The following is a 17,005-nucleotide window of genomic DNA, read 5'->3' as shown; positions in this document are numbered from 1 at the left end:
ACTTTTGAAGGTAGCAGAGTAAAATACAGAGAGCAAAACGCTATTTACAACTTGCACAGAAACCAGACGGCAGTTATAAGAGTTGAGGGGCATAGAAGGCATGCAGTGTTTGAGAAGGGAGAGAGACAAGGTGGTGGCCTATCCCTAATGTTATTCAATCTGTGCAGTAGCTTGTGCAAGCAGTAAAGGAAACAAAAGAAAAACTTAAACTAGGAATTAAAGTTTGGGGAGAAGAAATAAAAAGTTTGAGGTTTCCAATGATATTGTAATTCTATTAAACAGAGAAAAGGACTTGGAAGAGCAGCTGAATGGAGTGGACAGAATCTTGAAAGGAGAATATAGGATGAACTTCCATAAAAGCAAAGGATAATGGAATGCAGGCAAATTAAATCAGGTGATGCTGATGAAATTAAATTAGGAAACAAGACACTTTAAAGTAGTAGATGAGTTTTGTTATTTGGACAGCAAAATAACTGATATAGCTTAAGTAGAGAGGATATGAAGTGTAGACTGGCAATGATAAGAAAAGTGTTTCTGAAGAGGAGAAATTTGTTAACATCAAATATAGGTTTAAGTGCAAGGAAGTCTGTTGTGAAGGTATTTGTCTTGAGTGTAGCCAAGGGAGAACTTTTGCTGATAGTTTGTTGCACAAACTGCCAATCTGTTGTTTGTATCTTCAGTTTTGTTTACAGTCAAGGCAACATTTGGAAGAGATGGAATAATAAATTTCCACAACCAACACATATGGGCCAATTACAATCCTCATGCTGCAGTAGAGGCTAGAGATCAGCTTCAATTTAAGCTTAATGTGTGACTTGTCCAATGTAGGTGACTTGTAAGGAAATACATTCTTCCTGTATATCTTACATGTGCTGCCTACAGGGACTTTATTCAGAACACCCTCCAACACCTACCCCTGCAAATAAAAAGAAGCTTGTGGCTTGTGTATGATGGAGCTCAAGCACATTTCAGTCTCAGTGTTTGAAATGCATTGGCCATGAAAAGTACCAGTTTCATGGCCTGCACATACCCTCAAATTCAGTCCTTTGGGTTACCATCTCTGGGGCACCTTCAACAATTGGTGCTCTATGTAGCAAACCATGCAGATGCAGAAAATCTTCATCATCAGTGTGTCACAGAAGCCTCTGAAATCATTTGAGACCATCAGAGAGTATTTGACAGGGTGTGATAGTCAATTATTCAATGATTCAATGAGTGCATGTGTGTTTAAAAGCAAGAGAAGGACATTTTGCACATTTATTATGAGTTCATGTGTTGATGAGCTTCAATAACCTCAATTGGAAACTTTCATTTATAGCTCAAATACAAAGGAATTTTGGATATATGTATATATGAGTTTTTCCTTATTTTGGTGTAGGGAACAAGTCCTCAAGTTTGTAAAATTATTTTTGGAGCACCCTGTATACTGCCTGACAAAAACTGAAGCACCCAGAAGACATGGTTGGATGTCAATGTAACTTTGTACATGATGTAACAGAGCTGCCCAGTGACCTTCTTTTGCAACATACTGGAGTACTCAACATGTCCAATAAATTCATGACATGATCCAATAAAGTACAATACCATGATCCTGCATTTTGTATAGTTTTAATGATATTAATGAGCTGATTTTGTACACTTATATCCAAAACATGTGTTTGAGCATGAATCTGGCAGAAATGATAAGTGCTCTAACTCTAAAGGCAATAACAAACAAGGTTATGTAAAACCAAACACCTCTATTAGAGTCACAGCATCACCTGCATAACATAATCAAAACATTACAGTCTGGTAGCATGTACAATAGAAGCTGGCCAGAACTGGTACAAACAGTATTAAGGGTATTCACCCACTGCAGGACAAGGCCTTCCTGCTGCAGGCAACTGATATGACATCCATGGTCAACAGCCTCTGGTGAACAGCATGCTGTTCGAATGTGCAGCACACTGTGGCCATAGTGGTGAAGGTGTAGTAATGTGTGGATTACTACACTCCTCTTTCCTTGGGAAAGAGGGGGGGGGGGGGGAAGAGTGCCTAGATACTATCTCCTCCATGATGCTCTGATAGTGGACACATCCTTGGTGTCTGATGTGGTTGTCCTGGCCACAAACAGGTCTCAGTCTGTGCAAACATGTGCATAGGACCAGAAGTGGTGCAAACACAGACACACAAGTCTTCCTCCCCCTTGTGGAGAGCAGTTGGAGGACCAGACAGAGGACTTGTCTTGGACTGGAGTCATTCTATAAGAACTGAGAAAGAACATAAGGGCTTCTTCAACCAGAAGTTCCATGACATACTTGCCAATCTTCATTTGTTCTGCCTCACCATTGGATTGCAGGTGAAAAGGCAGTGTTGTAACATGATGGATGCCATTCCACGGGCAAACATCTTTAAGGGATTGAGCCAAAAATTGTGGACCATTGTCCAAAACCACCATACAAGGAAGACCTTCAATAGATAAAATTGCAGACAGTGATTTGACCACTGTTTCTGCTGTGATAGACAGACAGTGAACAATGTAAAGAAACATGGAAAAGGTATCAACAGCTAACAGCCAGAAAGTGTCCACAGAAGACCCAGCAAAATATATACGGATTTGTTCCCAAGGTAGCAACAGCACCAGCTGAGGGGAAAAAACAGCATACAGTGATGCCTGTTGTCTAGAACACTTATGACAGTCCGTGACTAGGCACTCCACCTCACAATCAGTACAAGGCCAGAACACATGCCTACATGCCAATTGTTTAATGCAGGAGGCTTCCCAATGATCTTGATGTAACAGTGTGAGAAACTCCTTGTGCAGTGTCACAGGAATCACAACACAGGCAGTACCCCCTTCCATCAACAAGAGAATAACACCATCCAACACAGAAAAATGATGACAGAAGGCACAGAAGTTCTGCAATGGGTTGGATGCCTGGACTGGTGGATGGTTAGCCCATCCATATTGAATCATGAGTACTTGTTTAAGCACTGGGTCTGCAGCTACTACTGATGCAATACTGGAGCTGATAATAGGGAAACCATCAATAACCTGTCTTGCTTCCATGTAAAGTTGAAAACGCAACAGTTCTTCCTGATCAAAATGTGGATCAGGCCCCATGGGCAGCTGCAACAATGTGTCTGCATTTGCGTGCTGTGATGTTAGGATGGAAATGGATCTCATAATTATATCTCAATAAAAATAAGGCCCAACACTGAAGGCTTTGTCAGGCAAGGCAGCTGAAATGTGAAACAAGGAAACTAAAGGTTTATGATCTGTGACTAAGTGGTATATCATACAGTATAAGAAGACACAAAATTTTTCAATGGTATAAACAATCACAAGTGCTTCTTTTTTGACTTGCTAATAGTGCTGCTGAGATGCATTGAGCATTTTGGATGCAAAAGCTCCCACCTGATACTGTGATGCATCCATAGCCAAGACTAAAATATTTACCAAGTTGGAAAGCCACAAGGAAAGGCATACTCACAGGCCAGTGAGCACTGGAAAGGAAGATTTTTATGAAGCATTTGATGTAAAGGGTGAACCAAACTGGCTGCACCTGGAAGAAACCTGTGATAGTATGCTATTTTGCCACGGAATACCTGCAGTTCCCGCAAACTGGCCAGGTGAGGCAAAGCCATAATAATGGCAACATGCTGTTCCAGAGGTCAAACACCCTGCCTGGAAAGTTTGTGGCAGAGATAATCGACAAAGGGTTGAAAAAATTGGAACTTCTTAAGATTACACTTAAGGTCTGTGGTGTGCAAAACAGTAATGAGTCAACAGAAGTTACATAAGCATTCTTCTGTTGTAGTGCTAACAATGGAAATATCATCAATGTAGTTGATGCAGCAAGGAAAATCAGCCATAAGTTTCCCCAAAAACCAATGAAATATGGTCAGGGTACTATCCACTGTCCACAGTCGATATTGATAAAGACAAAAATGTGTGTTCACAACAAGCATTTCTTTCCAGGCATCATCTAATGGAACCCACAGGTAGGCTTCAGCTAAGTCAGTTTTGGAAAAGAATTGGACACTCACAAGTTTTGCAAGTAACTCATCAGTTTTAGGGAGAGGGTACTGTGCATTTATGGTAACTTGCAAATTACTGCAAAGCTGGAGCTGACTCAATGGTTTTTTCACAATCACTCACAGCATAATGCACTCACTTGCTGAAACCTGTAGAACAATGCCAGGTTATGTCAACTGATCTAATTCAGACTTAACTTGTTTGGGTAAGGACACAAGTGTGGGCAATGCCCAGTAAAAAACGAGACTGAACTGAAGGTTTAAGTGTGATATATGTCATGAAATTGTTTGCACACTCTAAACCATCAGAAAACAAACTGAAAAATTCAGGGCACAATGAATACAGGTCTTGATACGGAATGTGCTCTGACACAAGATGCACAGTCAGTAATAAAAAAATTCAAAATCAACAAATGCATCTAACAAAACAAATTCTCATTATGCGGATTGTTAACAGCCAAATACTTGATAGGATGGGCTACAGATTTATATACTGTGGCTGCAGTAAATTGATGAAGAACAAGAATGTGCTGTTTATTTGCAGCTTACCAGATGGCAGAGTGTGGGAAGCCTAGCCATGTATAAGTTTGAGAGTTGAGGGGCGAAACAGCTTCGCTTATGTCCACTGGGGCAGCAACAATGGTTTGTTCAGCACAAACACTTCAATAAAGGGTTTATTGTGACCTGCAGACAATGATGAAATGTAATTAATGTCTATGTTCATTTGTTTGGAGTATGGCTTGAGAATGACAAACCAGCATAATGTGGATATTCTTGTGACAATTGTGACACAATGCCTGCTGCCTGGGGCATGCCACCCTCTCATGATGGGCAAAGTGAGAAGGGCACGATTGAAGTGCCACACATTGTCTTTGTTGTTGTGGCTGCTAATGAGGTTTTCCACTATGGCCAGAATTCCTGATTTGCATGGCATCAGCTTCATTTTTGCTAAGTGAGATTGTTGCTATGTGCTGGTGTGGCTCACTATCAGTGATGGTGATACCCTCCACGCTGGTGGCCTACTAAGCAGGAGATGTCAAAAGACTGAGCAAGGATGAATCTTCACATTGGAGGGTACTCTGATGAACTTCCTCACTGGGTGCAAGGCAGATGATAGTGTCACAAACCGTGGAGTTGGCACAGGATTCTTTGGAGGTTTTAGCAATAAAGCAACACTTATGGCTCAGACCCCTTAGCTCCGCCGCCCAAACCCGATAAGACTAATGTGGCTGCTTGTGGCACCAGTGAAACTCTATGTGAGTGGCAGTAACATACCTAAGTGTGCTTGTGATGATAAGATGACAACGAGCTACAAATTTCATCAAAGGAAAGGGAGGCCAATTCCTGCAAAGGGCCAACTAACACAACAACTAATTCACATGAGGAGGAACCCATGACAAAAACAAAGCCTTACAAATGTCCTGGTTTGTCCCCTAAATGCAACAAAGTGCTGGCAGATTCATTTCTCATAAGCTTCTCAATCTTCAGCACAGTCACCATGCAATGGAAACAGGAGTGGATGACTTCAGGTGCTAGAGTATGAACAGACAGCGTAGCACTAGCTTTTCCAAAGTGACCATAGTTAATAAGTTTTTCACACCCAAATGCTTGGCTAGGCAGACATTTAATAATTTTTTCATAATGTGGTGCCACAGTCATAATATACACTCCTGGAAATTGAAATAAGAACACCGTGAATTCATTGTCCCAGGAAGGGGAAACTTTATTGACACATTCCTGAGGTCAGATACATCACATGATCACACTGACAGAACCACAGCCACATAGACACAGGCAACAGAGCATGCACAATGTCGGCACTAGTACAGTGTATATCCACCTTTCGCAGCAATGCAGGCTGCTATTCTCCCATGGAGACGATCGTAGAGATGCTGGATGTAGTCCTGTGGAACGGCTTGCCATGCCATTTCCACCTGGCGCCTCAGTTGGACCAGCGTTCGTGCTGGACGTGCAGACCGCGTGAGACGACGCTTCATCCAGTCCCAAACATACTCAATGGGGGACAGATCCGGGGATCTTGCTGGCCAGGGTAGTTGACTTACACCTTCTAGAGCACGTTGGGTGGCACGGGATACATGCGGACGTGCATTGTCCTGTTGGAACAGCAAGTTCCCTTGCCGGTCTAGGAATGGTAGAACGATGGGTTCGATGACGGTTTGGATGTACCGTGCACTATTCAGTGTCCCCTGGACGATCACCAGTGGTGTACGGCCACTGTAGGAGATCGCTCCCCACACCATGATGCCGGGTGTTGGCCCTGTGTGCCTCGGTCGTATGCAGTCCTGATTGTGGCGCTCACCTGCACGGCGCCAAACACGCATACGACCATCATTGGCACCAAGGCAGAAGCGACTCTCATCGCTGAAGACGACACGTCTCCATTCGTCCCTCCATTCACGCCTGTCGCGACACCACTGGAGGCGGGCTGCACGATGTTGGGGCGTGAGCGGAAGACGGCCTAACGGTGTGCGGGACCGTAGCCCAGCTTCATGGAGATGGTTGCGAATGGTCCTCGCCGATACCCCAGGAGCAACAGTGTCCCTAATTTGCTGGGAAGTGGCGGTGCGGTCCCCTACAGCACTGCGTAGGATCCTACGGTCTTGGCGTGCATCCGTGCGTCGCTGCGGTCCGGTCCCAGGTCGACGGGCACGTGCACCTTCCGCCGACCACTGGCGACAACATCGATGTACTGTGGAGACCTCACGCCCCACGTGTTGAGCAATTCGGCGGTTCGTCCACCCGGCCTCCCGCCTGCCCACTATACGCCCTCGCTCAAAGTCCGTCAACTGCACATACGGTTCACGTCCACGCTGTAGCGGCATGCTACCAGTGTTAAAGACTGCGATGGAGCTCCGTATGCCACGGCAAACTGGCTGACACTGACGGCGGCGGTGCACAAATGCTGCGCAGCTAGCGCCATTCGACGGCCAACACCGCGGTTCCTGGTGTGTCCGCTGTGCCGTGCGTGTGATCATTGCTTGTACAGCCCTCTCGCAATGTCCGGAGCAAGTATGGTGGGTCTGACACACCAGTGTCAATGTGTTCTTTTTTCCATTTCCAGGAGTGTATTTCTTTAAAGATGTTGTGTTTCTTCTCAATTGTTTATTATCTATCTAAGAAGTAACTATGATCAATAATGTTACATTTATCTTTGTTGTTAAGAAATAGGAATGAACCCACTTGGGGCTTTCATATGTGGTAGCTGATTGAGTTGTTAACATTACTGAGTCATCTTTACATCATATAAATAAGATGTCACTACTATAACATGTAAATAAGATTTATAGCATGAAGATTACAGCCATATGTATCAATACCACGATGCACCCGCATTCGTAATGGTATCTCATCAACCATTAAGAAATTCTAGGATATTCCTGCTCTTTATATTATGTTAAATTTAAATGTGCTGTTTAATGTGAAATCTTTTGATTCTTTTATTTGCTTAAATGTTTTTATGTACATGACATGTTTCACATACCCATGTTACTTGCACTTATTCCTAAGTAATGTTCCAACACATATAACAGGATTTACATGCCTGATGATACATACATCATAAATATTGCTTCAAACCTCACTGGTTAATTAATGAGTGAGTAGAATAAGTAATTGCACTGTATTGTATTCATTCTGAATTGAGGCTAAATTACACAACTTAGAGTTGGCCATGTGTTAACTTCACGTACAAAGTACAGTATATCTACCTACTAAGATGTACTTTAAACAACGTCAATGACTAGCTGGACTTTTATATTTATGAATGCAGCAAATATTATCGAGAGGTTTGTTACTGTTTATTTTTATTTTTATTTTTCATTGTATACTAAGATAAACAGGTACTGCAAAGATGTACCAACTACCAAAGAAAATAAATTGCTCCTAACATTTCCTATCCTATCAATCAGTGAGTCCAAAGACTAAAAAAAGTCACCTGATTGTAACAGGAATTTTTTTGACCAACACAATTTGACACTTAGACAACTGTCATTCACTCAGGATGGTGTACAAAGCAATAGGCTCTGCCAGGAATATCGACTCTTAGACATTGTGTCTAATAGTGTATTTTAACATGACAGTATGCCATATTAGGCAGTTTATAACACTTGAAAATATGCTTTACAAATATAGATTGTTATATGGTTATATCACTTGTCATGTATTTCACTCTTATTGTCTAACCTGCTTTCAGAAAATACTTGAAAATGGCACTTTGAAGCCAAAATCATGATTGTGTAAGTGTAAATGTAACACTGTAAATAAACAACAATCTAATGGAGGTACTGACTTTAAAGAGGACCATAGTTAATTTGCTGCTGGTAGAGAACTGATTGAATTTCTCCAAGGAGAAATTTCATGAAAAAACAGTCACTGATGTTAAGTACGGGAATGTTCTTCTCATCACCACTTGTGTTCTAAACGCAATAAGAAATATGTTTATGAAAAACCAAGAGCCTTTATTTGAGTCACAGAGCGACCTGCATAACACAATCAAAACATTACAGTTTAGTAGTATGTACAAGAGAGGCTGGTGAGAGCTGGTGCATGACAATATAAAAGGTATTTGCCTAACAGGGGCAGCTGGTTTTCTGCTGCAGGTAACTGAGGTGTCGCCACGGTTGGTGGACTTGTGTGGAAGTGTCTGGAGCTGCTGAATGGTGCACTACTCGAATGTGCCACATGATGCAGCTGTAGTGCCGGAAGTTTAGTAATGTGTGGGTTACTACAGTAATAATTTTGTTATTTCTCCAAGAACTTGATTACTTATTGTTGTATTTATTTTGAAATTAAATTATTGAATGTTTAGACTATCTGAAGTTATCAAGATTAAAACTGTCAATTATAAACTTTCAAATCAACTTCAAAGAAAATATTATCAACAATTAATTTATTTGTTATGTAAAAGATTCATCCTGATAGGTATATCATCTTTGTTCTTGTTAGCTAGTTATGTGATTTGGCTGTTATATGAAATTGGTGGAAAAAGAATAATGTGAATGTTGGTTTTGTAACACGCACTCACTGCATTGCGTCTGTAATTAATTTATCTGAAGGATAATCACCTGAAAGTGTGGGATAAATGTGATGTTCATGAACTTCAAAGCCTAAGACTATATTGCTGATACAGTTGTACAGTTCAAGAACCTAATATCTTTCTGTGTCCACTAGAAATCTGAAGTACCTCTAGACCACTGTACCTACAATAAGAAGAACATAAACCTTTGAGAAAACAAGAAAAGTAAAATTGATTCTTTTCAATTCTCACATTGGAAATAGCTGTTTAAGACAACTAGTAATATTTTCACCCAAACCAGTACAACATGTAAGAGTAGGTTTGGAAAAACACTTTGAATTTTTGATGATTTTACATATTGTGAGAGGTGGATCACATTAGAATATGGAAGCATCAGCTGGGCAGGGAAAGATGTCTTAAACAAAATTATCAATTACAAAGGTAATAGGGATGCTTTTTTACAGTAAAACATACACTATGTTATCAAAAGTATCTGGACACCTGGCTGAAAATGACTTACAAGCTCGTGGCACCCTCCATCAGTAATGTTGGAATTCAATATGGTATGAGCCCAACCTTAGCCTTGATTATAACTCCCATTCTCACAGGTCTGTATTTAATCAGGTGCTGGAAGGTTTCTTGAGGAATAGCAGCCCATTCGTCATGGAGTGCTGCACTCAGGAGAGGTAGCAATGTCAGTTGGTGAAGCCTGGCATTAAGTCAGTGTTCCCAAGGTATTCCCAAAGGTATTCTGTAGGCTTCAGGTCAGGCCTCTGCACAAGCCAGTCCACTACAGGGATATTATTGTCATGTAACCACTCCACCACAGGCTGTGCATTATGAACAAGTGCTTGATCATGTCGAAAGATGCAATCGCCATCCCTGAATTGCTCTTCAACAGTGGGAAGCAAGAAGGTGCTTAAAACATCAATGTAGACCTGTGCTGTGATAGTGCCATGCAAAACAACAAGGGGTACAAGCCCCATTCATGAAAAACACGACCACACCATAACACCATCACCTCCAAATTTTACTGCTGGCACTACACAAACTGGCAGATGATGTTCACCAGGCATTCATCATATCCACACCCTGCCATCGGATCGCTGCATTGTGTACCTTGATTCGTCACTCCACACAACATTTTTCCACTGTTCAATCATCCAATGTTTATGCTCCTCACACCAAGTGAGGTGTTGTTTGGCATTTACCAGTGCGCTGTGTGCCTTATGAGCAGCCGCTCAATCGGAAATCCAAGTTTTCTCGACTCCCGCCTAACTGTCATAGTACTTGCAGTGGATCATGATGCTGTTTGGAATTCTTGTGTGATGGTCTGGATAGATGTCTGCCTATTACACATTACGGCCCTCTTCAACTGTTGGCGGTCTCTGTCATTCATCAGATGAGGTCGGCCAGTACACTTTTGTGCCGTATGTGTCCCTTCACGTTTCCATTTCACTATCACATTGGAAACAGTGGACCTAGGGATGTTTAGCAGTGTGGAAATCTCATGTGCAGATGCAAGACACAAGTGACACCCAACCACCTGACCATGTTCAAAGTCTGTGAGTTCCGTGGAGTGCCCCATTCTGCTCTCTCACGATTTCTAATGACTACTGAGGTCCCTGATATGGAGCACCTGGCAGTAGGTGGCAACACAATTGCATCTAATATGAAAAACATATGTTTTTATGGGTGTCTAGATACTTTTGATCACACAGTGTAGTAATTTAATCCATACATACCAGAACGTTCAATATATCATGAACATAACAGAGTACTTGGATGTATACCTAAATGAATCAAAAACACATTTCTTCATAGTGACTGAATTAGGTTGCAAGGAAGAGGAAGAATATGTATACAGGTTAAGAAATTATGAACTCATAAGCTTTTACTGTAGAAGGACACATAAAGGTGGAGGGATAAGCATTTGTAGCAGAAATGATATATCGTGAGAAAAAGTCAAATGGATTGATTATATGAGTAAAGAAATGGTACTTGAGGTTGCAGCAAAAAATTTAAAACTAGAAAACAACAGCCTCATTATACAGCTCTGTATAGGTCACCTGGAAGCAGTAATGAAGAATTTTTCAATTGTCTGGAGGACCTGCTGGAGAAGACATCAGCATACAAAAGAAATGTGCTGTGTGTTGGAGACATCAACACATACTCTATACAAAATAGCATTAATTATTTGCATCATGTTGACTTACTTCATTGTTATAACTATTATCACATAAACTCAGAACCTACAAGAAGTACTGTAGAAACACAAACTGTATTGACCCCATTCTCACAAACAAAACAAAGGAGAAATAAACATAACCACCATAGAAAATGACATATCTGACCATAGAGCTTTTATATGGAAATTGATGTAGGGAATGTAGATATAACTAAAAGTGATATGTTTATGTATAAAAGAAAATTTAATTATAATAAACGTATGAGGGCATTAGGCAATGAAAATTGGGAACCAGTTTACAATGCAACCAATATGAATGATAAATGAGAAAATTTCTATAAACCATCAATAAAACTTTAAACAAAACATGACCTATTAATCACAAAGTGAACATTTCCCACCTCAAATATGTGAAATGGGAGAGAACATGAAAGGCTGTTACATACTCTTTAGAGATACTAAATTAAAAACTATTTAACAAAATACAAACTGCTCAGAAAATAAATACAGATATTCCTTGACTAAACTTAAAGCTCAGAAATATGCCTATCAAATAAGCAACTCTGCCTGTGTTAGTAAAACAGACGGAAAATAACCTATAAAGATTGTGGGAAACAGCAATCTCATGAACACATCAGCATAACATTAAAAGAAAATGATGATATAACAAATGACCCAAAAGAAATGTGTGAGAAATTCATACAGATTTTTAATACAGTTGGCACAAATGAAACACATGACTGGGCAGCCAATTTAAATGTTGAAAATACTAGCCAATGTTTTTTCATCCATGGCATTACTGAGAGGGACCTCCTAGCAATCATATCAAAACTTCAATCTGAAATATCTTGTGGCTGGGATGACATCTCATGTAAGCTGCTAAAGGAATGCAGAGGAGAATTAGTGAAGCCTCTGACATATCTAATAAGTATCTTCTTCTGTCATGGAGAAATCCCTAATCATTTGAAAATCACTGAAATCCTACCAGTGTTAATAAGGGAATAAGAATTGACATGAGACACTATAGGTCAATGTGATTAACTTCAGCGTTTGGGAAAAAGTTAGAGAAAGTGATATTAAATCAATTTGAGGCATATTTATCAAACATAATCTATTTAACAATCTACAGCTTGGTTTTAGAAAAGGAAGATCTTCTGTAACACCAGTAGCAATTTTCATACATTAAATATTAAACGAGCTAGATGAAGGAGGCACGGTAACAGGCATCTTCCTGGATATGAGTAAAGCTTTTGATACTGTGAATCATACAATTCTACTGTATAAATTAGATGCATATAGGATGAGAGGGGTAACCTTACAACTACTTACCTCCTATCTGAAAGACAGAAAACAGTGTGTCAAGCTAACTTATATAAGAAATGAACAGTGGGTAATAACCAAATCAACCCACAAGATACTTTGATGTTGTGTGACCCAAGGAAGTACACTGAGGCCTTTTCTGATTCCTGTGTATATTAACAATTCAATTGAACCCTACAATTGCAAAGCTACAAGCTATGCTGTTGACACATCTTTTGTAAACTGGGACCATGATATGCAAACTACTACAAACAGTAGTGAAATCAATTATAATTTTCTGTCAAATTATCATACTGCAGATAGGATACTTGTAAATAAGGAGAAGACAAGTGACAATGCAATTTATGTTTAGCTACAGTCAGAACATATATAGAACTCTATTTACACTTCCATTGGCCTTTAGCTACACAAACAACATAATTGTTGACAAACACATGTCATGGAAAGAACATATAGACAACATTTGTAAGGAAATCAGCACAAATGTGTATCTACTGAAAAGGGTCTCAGCCATCCTGGATCATGATAGCTTGAGACAGATACACTTCAGAGTGATACATAGACATCTTCAGTATGGTATTGAGATATGGGGTGGGGCACCAGCTGTCTGTACAGACAGGCTCTTCAGACTACAAAAAAAGGATGAAAAGTGGTAGCAAAGGTAAATAGGAGAGAGCCTTGTAGAGAAAGCTTCAGAAAATATAAAATAATAACTGTCTGCTCTATGTACATCCTGCATACAATAATGTTTGTGAAACAAAATCCACAATATAATGTAACAAACAGTAATGTACATATATATAATACATAGGGAATGGACAATTTTCACACAATTGCAAATAAAAAAAAGGCTGCAGACTGTAGTCCACATACAATAGGAACCATCTTTTATAACAGACTTCCATCTGACCTCAAGCAGCTAATTTAAACACTTAAGCATTTATTAATAGAGGAAAGCTGTTGTTCAGTAGAGGATTTCAAGTTGTAATATCCCTCTGTTGTTTCTGCAACTCAAAAATGATAATTTCTGATCTTCACACACTATTACAATGTATGCATTTATATTCCAAGTTGTAAAGACTCTCTGTAAAATGGTCTACATACCATAAACTTGTTTTTGCAACAAAAGATGACAATTTTGACCTTCACTATTTATATCAAAGTGTGCACTTATCTATGTTAACTAAACTTTTGTATATGTGAACTAAAATCTATGACAATGACTAAAAACTTACTGTTATATGGACAGCAAACAAACAAACAAACAAATAAATATGTATTAATACAATTAAGTGATGCAGGAACAGAGTGGGCAAGATATAGCAGACATGGATGATTTAAACAAGAGGATAAAATGTTTTGAATCAGCAGAACAGAGAGACTCAGATTTGAAAAGTATTTTGTTGGTGCTGTGTTAGATAGAGAGTGAAGAATGATTTCAAAATATGGAACATTTAATTTTAAAAAAAAGTAATCAAATGGCATGGATCAATTAATTATGCCTGTCAGTCAGTCAGACATTACTCTTGAACAGTCTATGGGATTGTTATCTAGTGACATTCATAATCTTGGAGAGAAAAAAGGCAGACAGTTTGGAAACCAGTTTTGGCTGTACAAACAAAAGAGGAAAAAATAGATTCTAAGCTGAGTAACGAAATCAAATAAGCCAAAGATAAATTAGTTGCCAATGTGGAGAAAATAAAGTTACTTTTGAAATAAAAAATGTGGACAAAAACTTAAAAACTTGTATCTCAAATAAATAAACTAATGTTGAAAGACAGCCAGCTATTATTGAAACTAAATTCAATGAAAAGATTAAAGTAGTTAGTCAAACTGTTAACTCAAATGAAATAGTGAACAACAGCAATTTACCAAATTTAGAAAATTGTATTTCTCTGACTATGAAGAAACTCAAGGAGTTGAGTAATGACATGGTTAGTGGAATCTATTCAATAGCCCATGTACCATGTAGTCTAATATTCTAGTGACAAACTTTTCAGGTGAGCATAGTTTACACCTGACTGACTTTTCACAACATCGCAAAGGAAATATTGTACCTAACATGAGTGACCACCTGAAAAGTAAGTCTGTTAAAAAAATTTAGAAGGTGAATTTTGTCATGGGCAGATCAAAATTTTTCTGTATACCTGTCATATGAAGATTATGGTAAAAGCTTCTTAAGTCAGTTCCTGTCTGAAACTTAACAAGCTAAGATAAAAAGTGAATTTTTGAATGGACTGAAAACTGATGAGGATATTAGTAATTGCAAAAGTTTTGTGGAAATACCCAAGGACATTGCTAAAGATTTAAGTAATATTAATGCCATGATGACAGGTAACGAGACCTATAATTTACCTTCTTGTGAAAACCCATTTGTTGATATTTTAACTACTGAGCATGACAGTGAAGGCAGGCTACCTGAAGAATTCGGAAGAGGTGAATTATTTCTTTATGAACTATGATTGAATAGTGATACTATTAGAAAAAATACGAACTTCAGAAAATTAATTATCAATGAGAGTAAACTTTTGTATCTCTTCTTCTTCTGTCTATAAATCTATCAATAATTGAATAGTGATAGTATTAGAAAAGATACGAACTTCAGAAAATTAATTATCAATGAGAGTAAAGTTTTGTATCTCTTCTTCTTCTGTCTATAAATCTATCAATGTTATGTCTTTCTACCCATAATATATCTCCATACATTGCTAATCTGAGGCAAAGTTCAAATACAGGTCTGGAGTGTGTCAGAGAAGCAGCACCTACCACCATCACCAATCACAACAGCAGCAAAAAGCCTGCAAATCCATCAAGTTGCAATTTTCCAATGAGAAATAACATTGAAGACCCAAACATTGCTAGAGTGGCATCTAGTGCAAATGTAAACAATGAGCGTGTCAGTGAAACTCAACCCCACATTAAAAACAAACTAAATACAGACGTAAACAATCTGTTGGATGAAAACTTTTTGGAAGGCATCAATACAGTCTGGCAAGAAGTGAAAAAAAAGTGAGGAGGTAGAAGAAATTTGACTGTAGTGAAATAAGAAAATGAAGTGGCCAAAACCACTGAAGACACAGAAAAAGAAAACAAAACATCTTACAAGACTTTGGTACAGAATGGAAAATCTGGTGAACAGTGTTTGAGGCCCACTATACAAACGTTTGTGAGTGCCAGTACTATAAGCAGAAATAAAGCCATAATAGGTAGTGGCAATGAAAAAGGAATGCTGTATGGTGACAAAAAAGGCTGGTTCCACTGAAGCAAACTAAGAGGTGGCACCACAGCTGAAACTGTAACCAACTTCTTACAGAACACTTTCCCAAATCACAACAATTTTACAGTTGACAAACTGGAAACAAAGGGAATAAATAACAGCTTCAAAATTGGTGTTGATTTCGAGCTAAAAGACAAAATAATGGACAACAGTATGTGGCCAAAGAACATTGTGATAAAACTTTTTTATTCTGGAGGATGCCCAGTGCACCAGTGTGATAAACGCCCAAGACCAAGAAAATTCCAGTGAAAAAGGAAATGATATCATTGAAGAAAATGCTGTCTTAGTTATAGCGAGTGTAAATGTGCAGTGCCTCAGCACAAATCTTGATACATTATCATTGTTTGTTGATAAAGTGAGACTTGATGTATTCTGTATATGTGAACACTGGCAAGCCCAACCAGAAACAGAATACTGTACTGAATATTTAGAAACGGTGAATGCATGGTGTAGAGAAACTACTATCCATGGTGATGTGGCTGTGTATGTAAATAGTAAACCCAGTGCCAATAAAATTGACTTAAGTAAATTCTGTGTAGATCTAGACTAGAATTAGCTGCTTTGGAACTGCCAGATGCCAACTTAATTGTTGTTTCTGTGTACTGTTCCCCAGATGGAAAGTTTGAAAATTTCCTCAACCAGTTAGAAAGCTGTCTGTGTCACCTAGTGCACTTAAGGACAAAAATTGCTTTATGTGGAGACTTGAACATTCATATTGGAGAAGATAATGATAAAGAAAGAGCTTTCATGAACTTAGTAAGCAGCTATGGGCTATTTGTATCAAACTCTCTACCACCAAGAGGAGCTATTTGTCTTGACACAATTGTGACTAAACTAAATAGTTAGGACTACAAAGTAAGTGTGGTGGACCATACACTAGCAGATCACCATGTAGTAATCATGAAGTTATGGACAAACTCAGTAAGTGCACAACAAATTCCCAGCTGGCATTCAAATTGTGTATTCAGAAATAGACTTATTACAAAGAAAAGCTTAGATCTACATCTACATCTACATCTGCATCCATACCGCACAAGCCACCTGACAGTGTGTGGTGGAGGATACCTCGAGTACATAAATTGGTTGTCCCTTCTATTCCAGTCTCCTATTGTTCGTGGAAAGAAAGATTGTTGGTATGCCTCTGTGTGGGCTCTAATCTCTTTGATTT

The 17,005-nt window shown here is 39.0% G+C and overlaps 1 protein-coding gene across 2 annotated transcripts in view; it reads right to left on the bottom strand.

Annotated features, from left to right (window-relative positions):
* LOC126471407 (homeobox protein aristaless-like) overlaps positions 1–17,005 on the bottom strand; it is a 122,072-nt gene that overhangs the window by 74,989 nt on the left and 30,078 nt on the right. Inside the window, exon 1 of one of the 2 annotated variants that reach the window (XM_050099537.1) lies at positions 1,031–1,112. The exons of the other annotated variant lie outside the window; for it this stretch is intronic. Within the exon in view, the coding sequence (XP_049955494.1) occupies positions 1,031–1,058 (28 nt within the window). The 5' untranslated portion in view covers positions 1,059–1,112. Of the gene's footprint in view, positions 1–1,030; positions 1,113–17,005 lie in introns of those variants that run through there. 2 annotated transcript variants of the gene reach the window in all.

This window comes from Schistocerca serialis, chromosome 3 (genome assembly GCF_023864345.2).
Source record: "Schistocerca serialis cubense isolate TAMUIC-IGC-003099 chromosome 3, iqSchSeri2.2, whole genome shotgun sequence".
Taxonomy (NCBI): domain Eukaryota; kingdom Metazoa; phylum Arthropoda; class Insecta; order Orthoptera; family Acrididae; genus Schistocerca; species Schistocerca serialis.
Note: the sequence above shows the minus strand (reverse complement) of the source record. Positions and strands in the feature narration are given on the sequence as shown.